The sequence below is a fragment of the Rutilus rutilus genome, assembly GCF_951802725.1.
Source record: "Rutilus rutilus genome assembly, chromosome: 1".
In the NCBI taxonomy this organism is placed as follows: domain Eukaryota; kingdom Metazoa; phylum Chordata; class Actinopteri; order Cypriniformes; family Leuciscidae; genus Rutilus; species Rutilus rutilus.
In genome coordinates this window covers 41,672,459-41,680,300 of record NC_140209.1, presented here as the reverse complement: position 1 = coordinate 41,680,300, position 7,842 = coordinate 41,672,459, and the positions used below count along the sequence as shown (strand labels likewise).

Below are 7,842 nucleotides of genomic sequence, written 5' to 3'. Positions count from 1 at the left end.
AGCATTACTACACATACTAATACTGCGGTTTTATTACTGCAACTTTCGTGGTGAAAACACGCCCTCTAGCGATTGTATCGATTGTTACCATGTGTCTATAAAAGTGAACTATGAGAAGAATAGACCGCTTTGAAAATCTAAACCCCGGTTTCACAGACAAGGCTTAAAGGGTCATGAAACCCAAAATCAGTTTGGTCAAATTTGGTCATGGCCCCACGGTTTATTTAAACCAGAAAATAAAAGAAACCTTTACATAATAATAATAATAATAATAATAATAATAAAAAAACTGATATTGTAAAATGAATTACTTGCATTTCTAGGGCACAAATCATTACAACATTTGTGACAGTGACATTAACCATGTATAGCACTTTTTAATCATGTAAAACTGTAGAAAAGTAATGTGAATAACTAATAATAATTATTATTTTTCCTATGCTGATCTTTAAAATATTTATTGTGTAGAAATTGTGAGCAAATATATATGATATATGTATATATATATATATATATATAAAAATTTCTTACCCAGTAAATCACAAATGACTGGAAAAGTCATGTGAATTCATTTGTTTAATAAATTTTTTTTCTACATTTCTGTATCATGTCTGAGAATAAAATAATAGGTAATTTAAACATTTACACAATAAAAGTACATATTGATTTAGTTATCCTCCATCTCAGTATGTTTAAGAAGAAAAACATTTGAAAAAATCATAAAGTAGCATATTTATTCAATTTCACATTGCACTTCACAGTAAACATGCATCAGTATAATTGCTGCAAATTCAAGTTCTGTTAATATCTGCAAAAATATCTTCCTTGCTTATCTGCCAAATAAATCTGACTAAGACAGTGAAGAGAAACATAGCTGTAATGCCAGTGTAGCAAGCAAGTATAAGTTGTAGTGCATAGACAGACTCCGAGTCAGAGATTTGACGCAAACGTCCCAAGCGGAGATACACCCCCAGTCTGATCTGCGCAGCCAGCTCTCCTTGGAGCCAGCAGAAATAGGAGCCTTTATCTTTCAGCCGCACGGGCCTGAAGTGTAGGTGGTGACCGGTGTCAATGAAGATGCGAGAAGTCTTATTCAAACCCTCCATATACTGAGAGCGGTAAAGAGGTGCTGAGCCTTTATCCCAGGCCACAGCGTCCTGGGGTTTGGCGCCAGGACAGGTCAAGACCAGATCAGAGCCTGTGGGGTGGTTGTGGTAGTGGATGGTGACACCCGAAGAAGCTTGATCATCATCCTGGAGGAACTTCAGCAGAGCTCGTCTCTCTGGAGATGTTGTAGGTTTCGGAGGACAGATGGTGTGACAGTTCCTCACCTCAAGCTCGGCTCCGTAGCTACTGCCTGAAAGTCCAAACTGTTGGGGAACGGCTGAGGAACCACAGGAAGCCGCTGCGTCCGATTCATGCTGATAACGTACATGGAGGTAAATGCTTTTGACATAACACAATCCCACACGCGTCTGCTCCCCCCGGATGTCACAGCGGTCACATTTAGACCATGACCAGTAGCTCGTGAACACTTGAAACATTTCCGTTGTCATTCTGACGGGCTTTGCCTCTTGTCCTTGAGTGCTCTGTTTGACATTCAAGGGAAATGAAACTTGATGGACCTCCTGGACATCAACATCGTAGCCGTAGAAGAATTCACCAGAGGCCGTGCCACAGATATAGTGCCCTGAGTCAGCTTTCTGGACCCTGAAGACCAGAAGGCTAAACAAACGGATGGAAAAGCGACTGTGCAGATCTGACCCTCTGCCAACTTTGGATGATTCCACCAACGTAGTGCCTTCAAAGTCTGTGAGGACCTTGGTGTTCATGGAGCCTATTTGTTTTTGATAGTACCATACCACTGAATGAGTCTCCTCTGGTTTGCAGTGACAAGGAAGTTCAATGGTCATATCGGCTATGAAGGCCGCAGTGTCAAAGACAAGAAATGCAGGACAGGCCCTGCTGGCAAAAATGTCCTTCTTATCCTCAGGAGCCTCATAGGCTGAAAGTAACAATGGGCAGATGGCCCAAAAACAAATGGCCAACACTTCTTTTAACATATTTCCGCTGGTGTAAAGTACCAATAAAAAAAACCACACACACACACACAAAAAAAAAACAATGGAGTTTTCAATCTAAACTATTTTTGGATACCATATTTCCCCATTAACCCTTTAAGTTTTATTGTAATGTCAGTCTCATCGTCCTCCACATGTGTCAGACTGGCCTCACAAACCATTGAAGTGTCAGAAGAATCATCTTTAGAAGTATGATATTCTCCTCCTGCAACTTGTAGCTTGTGGAAAAGCTCCTCACAGGCTTTTTGTTCTGCCTTACTAAGAAGAGTCTGGTTGAGGCCAAAACGACCAGTTCTGGAAAGGCCGTCCAGCACTCCAATCACTTTTTCCTCATCTCCTGACTTAAGGCACTGTGACAGAATCAGAAAGAACTCGCCTAGAAGACCAAAGCCAACCTCAGTGCTGAAGATTTCCTGCAGAGCCTTGCCTCCCAGACTCACAAGCAGACTGTACTTTTCAAATGAGCTCCCTGCAAACTTGCGCCAGCCACGGATGAATTCTGATGCATTTCTTGGCTGGATCTCAGATAACTGCGGCTAAAGACAGAATAAAAGTTAGTCATAGTCAGTCAAGAGGGATGATCTTTGGTGAGATCTAGCATCCAAATGATCAATTTATTCATATGCAAGAGAACATACTAGGTTAAAGGCTCACCTGGACCTCTTCAGTTGAAGCACTTTCATGCTTTGTCTCAAAAGCAATTGGATTCCACGGCTGTTTTCGGGGTGCACCAGAGATGTCCTTTCTATCAAGAGGCTTTAAGTGAGATGCAAGTACTATGTCCCTGAAATCAACACATAAAACCTTCCAATTAAAATATAAAAACGGTTACAAGAGAGACAGACACATGCAGTAGCTACCCGGTAAAGATAATTAAAGTGTCAGTCAGAGTTAGTAATCGTTTTGGGAGCAAATGTGAATTACACAGTACAATAAGTGAGCAACGCACCTGAATTCTTCATAGCTGGCGACATTTTGGTTCAAAGCACGAAATTTGGCATCATTTTCCCTCTGATATTTCCTGTCCGCTTCCAGCGCCGCTTGTAGCTCTTTTTCAAGAGAGCTGAAATTTATCACATCAGATTTCTCCATACCTGCTCTTACTGCTTACCGACAAATATGGCCGTAAGAAGTCACTCAATGTACTTTTAGAAGGAACTGATAATTTTATTTACCTCTAAAGTCAGAAATCCAGCAACTTCGGTTAGCCGAAAATGAGTACAGCTAACTTGCTAGCTCACGCCTCCACAACAAACTGGTCTCCATGACAACAACGCAACGGACTCACTGTCGCACTGGAACTTCGGAACTGGCAGGAAAGTTTGATTGTCGGATTAGCGAGTTTTATTGAAAACAAATTGGATAGATTGACAGAATGTGTAAATTACCACAACATATAAATTACAACTTAACAGCTACTTTGAGGATTAGTGTTCTCAAAGTGCGGCTCTCATTGAGTTCAGTAACAAACAATGTAACAATATTTCCATCTTTCTGTAAAAAAAAACAAAAAACAAAACAAAAACATTTCTGACGTTTGTAATAAATGTATTCCTAATGTGTTCAACCAGCGAGTCTGTTGAGAATACAGTATCTCACAAAAGTGAGGACACCCCTCACATTTCAGAAAACATTTTAGTATATCTTCTCATGGGACAATATTATAGAAATGAAACTTGGATATATTTTAGAGTAGTCAATGTGCTGCTTGTATAGCAGTAGATATTTACTGTCCTCTGAAAATAACTCAACATACAGCCATTATTGTCAAAATAGCTGGCAACAAAAGTCAGTACACCCTAAATGAACATGTCAAAACTGTCCAAAGTGTCAATATTTTGTGTGAGCACCATTGTTATCTAGCACTGCCTTAATCCTCCTAGGCATGGAGTTCACCAGAGACGCACAGGTTGTTGCTGGAATCCATCATGGAGCACCTTCCGCTTGAGGACGCCCCACAGGTGCTCAATAGGGTTCAGGTCTGGAGACATACTTGGTCACTCCATCACCTTCCTCAGCAAGGCAGTGTCATCTTGGCGGTGTGCTTGGGGTCGTTATCATGCCGTTCGGCCCAGTTTCTGAATGGAGGGCTTCAGAGTCAGTATGAGATAATTGTACTCAAAGCACACATTTTAACTACTCTAATACAAGATACACAAATTTGTATGGTCCTGTCAAGCAGACAAAAACATGAACATGATGAATAGGACGTCACTTTGCATGGTTAAATGACGAACAGCTATTATCACTTAGAGGTGTACTCGCTTTTGTTGCCAGCTATTTTGACAATAATGGCTGTATGTTGAATTATTTTCAGAGGACAGTAGCCTAAATATCTACTGCTATACAAGCAGCACATTGATGACTACTCTACATCTAAAATATATCCAAGTTTCATTTCTATAGTATTGTCCCTTAAAATACACTAAAATGTTTGCTGAAACATGAGGGGTGTACTCACTCTGTGATACTGTATATAAAAAATAATTTGACCAACTTATTTCTGCTAATTAAGTATTAAAAACATGCTTTAGGTTCATTATCAAAGTTAATGCATTACTTAGAAATCTAGCTTTAGGCCTGGTTTCACAGACAGATTAAGTCAGGACTAAGCCTTAGTTCAATAAGGATATTCAAGTAGCTTTTCTTTTAAAACACGTCTTAGAAAACATTACTGGTGTGCATCTCATGGCAAAACAATGGCAGAGACGTGTCAGGGCAAGTTGCTTTCAGTTAAAACATGCATTTTAGCTTAGGACTGGATTTAAGCCTTGTCTGTGAAACAATTAATGTCAATCCTCAAGATTCAATATTTCCCATTCAACTGCATTTACCACATGTAGTGAAGTCAAAACTTAATATGCCCAACAAAGTCTGTAAAATCTTTAATTGCATTAAAAGGCTTATAAAATGCCATCACAAATTCAATCTAACCACTGCAGGTTTAATTGTATAGTCTCAAGGCAATTTCCTGCAATCAACAGAGTGACACGTGTGTAAACTTTTGAGTATTTATTGAAAACGACAAGCCACATTTGAGCTCAGGCAATGCTACCGGCATTGGAAGCAATTCTGGGCCACAGGTCTGCACATTCCTTGGCTACGGGTCCTGTGATAGCGGAGCCTAAAGAAAGAGAGAAACAAGTTAGCACTGCACCTGAGCTAAATCCGGAAATTGAAAACTAAAATGACATGCATCAAGAAGAGAAGTGAAATGTTCCATCACGGATTGAGATTTAACAGCACATGGCGACTGCCATCTCACCCATTAGCAATGGGATTTACTATTTCCTTCTACGACGACTCACCCAGCCACTGACCAGACAAAGCAAGTGCTTTAAGAAGGATACTGAAAACATCTGAAATTCATCACTTACCTTTCATTTCTCCTTTGTTATTCACTATGACCCCTGCATTGTCTTCAAAGTATAGAAATACGCCATCTTTTCGCCGATACGACTTCCGCTGTCGTATCACCACCGCAGGATGTACTAGATTAAAAAGGGGACATCTGTATAAGCATATATGCTTCTCTAAGCCAAAGCCAGCAGAGTGCAGTTGCAACAGGCTCTGAAAACACTCACCCTTTTTCCTGAGCTCTGGCTTGCCTTTCTTCACTGTGGCCATAACCATGTCTCCCACACCAGCAGCAGGGAGCCTGTTCAGACGACCCTTGATGCCTTTGACGGATATGATGTACAGGTTCTTGGCACCTAAACAACAGAAAAGCCAGATCAGTGGAGTTAAAAAAAATAAATAAAATTGCGTAAAGACTAACTTAATTGCCTATAGTTAGTTATATTTTCATGCTGCAAGTTAGTTTAATAGACATAAGTCTGCAAACCCTCAGCCAAGAAAAAGCCTGTGACAAACCACAAACATTTGTTCCATCACGGATTGAGATTGAACAGCACATAGCAACTGCCATCTCACCCAACAGCAATGGGATTTAATATTTCCTTCTACGACAACTCACCCAGCCACTGATCAGTCAAAGCAAGTGCTTTAAGAAGGACAAGTACATATGCCCAATGCTGGAAGATCTCATACCTGTGTTGTCAGCGCAGTTGATGACCGCTCCCACCGGGAGACCCAGTGAAATACGGAACTTGGCTCCCGATGACCCACCACGTCCTGAAGAGACAAAAACATTATGATTTTACAACTACCAAAATACACTAAAATCACATTTGCTTTCCGTTCAGCAAGCCGTTATGACATTTCATTCGTTTATAAGTGACCAACCATCTAGTGACTTAAAATTATGCAGAGAGCGGTTTACATACAAAACTTTTTTGGCCAAGAACATTTGTCATTTACATTAAAACTACTCCAACCTCATTATAAGGGAAGGAAAGACCTGGGGCCAGTTGCACAAACATAGCCATTATGTCAAGATGTGTCTTAAATATTAGTATGACCATCTAGCAGTTAGTCAAGGGGCAATTAGTCTTACTTTTCAGTCTGTGTTTTTATGTAACTTAATTGACTTCAACAGTTATGGACAGGCTTATAGAAAACAAAAAAAATGTGTTGACTAACCTTTAAGACTAGTCTAAGCAGTTTATGCAACCGGCCCATGGTGCAATTTTTTTTGAAGTGATAATGGCTTCAGTCACCATTCACTTTAGGTACATAAAAAAAACCTAATGAAAATGAATGGTGACAGGATGTTCATTCCACCTAAAATCCAGTGTTTTCGACAAAAGAAATTAAGTTAAACAGGTTCGTAACAACGTGCGTAAAAAGTTAAAGACGTTTGTTTAAAGGTGAACTATTTAAGTCTGCAACATGTCTAGCTTAACTGTTTCCGTCACTGCAGCAAGTTTATAGTAGTGAACTGATGTTTTCTACCCGATACCAGTCTGATTTCATTCAGATACATTTACGAAGACAATATTTCAGAGCTAGGCAAACTGATCAATTCGTTTGCCCTTTACGATAAATCTCCAAAACATGCATTACTCAAACACGCTAACGTGCGATTCAACTCGCCACCATTCAGTCGAGTGTACACCCGCTTCGCTGCATGTTTAAAGTCTCGCACCTCTAGTGCTTTTACAGTCAATGTTAATTTTACATGATAGTTATCATGAAACAGTGTTCCAGAACTTGCTTTCACACAACAAAATTTGCGTAAGAAGCGTTTAATCACCACTACTGGCTCCACGAGCTTGGGTCCACGTACTTAGCAAACATGGCTCCTGCCGTTAGCCGAAAATGTACATATCTGTTTTTATCAAAGATATAATTGAGCATTTACATCAATATATCGACAATATAATTCCTATATGACCAGTTAAACCCATGTATTGAGTTAGGGAGCTTTAGCGTACCTCATTTCAAGGATGATTTTAGATTTCCATGTGTGTTTCTTACCTCTCTTAGACATTGTCGCCGAAAGGGAAAGAGGAAGAGAGAGAAAGGAATGATGGGATATATTCGTGCGCGCACCACAGATCTCACAGCATCCGGCGCAAACTTCAACGTCACTCTCTGTGCATCGCCACCTAGCGTGGCGTATGTCGCCTAACTGTATATCGCGCTATAATCATGCATTTCAGTAACTCAAATTATATGCGAGACCCAAATTGACCAAATATATTGTCATTAATGTGAAATTATAAAGTGACGTGTAACTTAATGTCGTAAGACACATTGACCATGAAACTTTAGTGCGGCTCACATCAGGCTAACACATTCTGAAATCCACGTTGGTTTTTCAATTAAACGTTTTACTCATATTGTTATATGCATAATA

At 39.9% G+C, this 7,842-nt stretch overlaps 3 protein-coding genes across 3 annotated transcripts; all 3 read right to left on the bottom strand.

Moving 5' to 3' along the window:
* Positions 1-791: 791 nt before the first annotated feature.
* On the bottom strand, positions 792-2,063 carry LOC311305629 (Ig-like V-type domain-containing protein FAM187A; the record flags this gene model as incomplete). The annotated part of the gene is made up of 1 exon (XM_084433433.1): positions 792-2,063. The coding sequence occupies one exon, from the start codon at positions 2,061-2,063 to the stop codon at positions 792-794; it is 1,272 nt and encodes a 423-aa protein (XP_084289559.1).
* An 80-nt stretch (positions 2,064-2,143) lies between these two features.
* On the bottom strand, positions 2,144-4,360 carry dnaaf19 (dynein axonemal assembly factor 19; the record flags this gene model as incomplete). Its single annotated transcript, XM_084433445.1, has 3 exons — positions 3,031-4,360; positions 2,736-2,865; positions 2,144-2,617 (listed from the first exon to the last, which is right to left on the bottom strand). The coding sequence occupies exons 1-3, from the start codon at positions 3,171-3,173 to the stop codon at positions 2,144-2,146; spliced, it is 747 nt and encodes a 248-aa protein (XP_084289571.1). The 5' UTR covers positions 3,174-4,360.
* A 718-nt stretch (positions 4,361-5,078) lies between these two features.
* On the bottom strand, positions 5,079-7,580 carry rpl23 (ribosomal protein L23). The gene is made up of 5 exons (XM_084435382.1): positions 7,461-7,580; positions 6,132-6,215; positions 5,666-5,794; positions 5,459-5,572; positions 5,079-5,205 (listed from the first exon to the last, which is right to left on the bottom strand). The coding sequence occupies exons 1-5, from the start codon at positions 7,471-7,473 to the stop codon at positions 5,123-5,125; spliced, it is 423 nt and encodes a 140-aa protein (XP_084291508.1). The 5' UTR covers positions 7,474-7,580; the 3' UTR covers positions 5,079-5,122.
* Between the last annotated feature and the right edge of the window lie 262 nt (positions 7,581-7,842).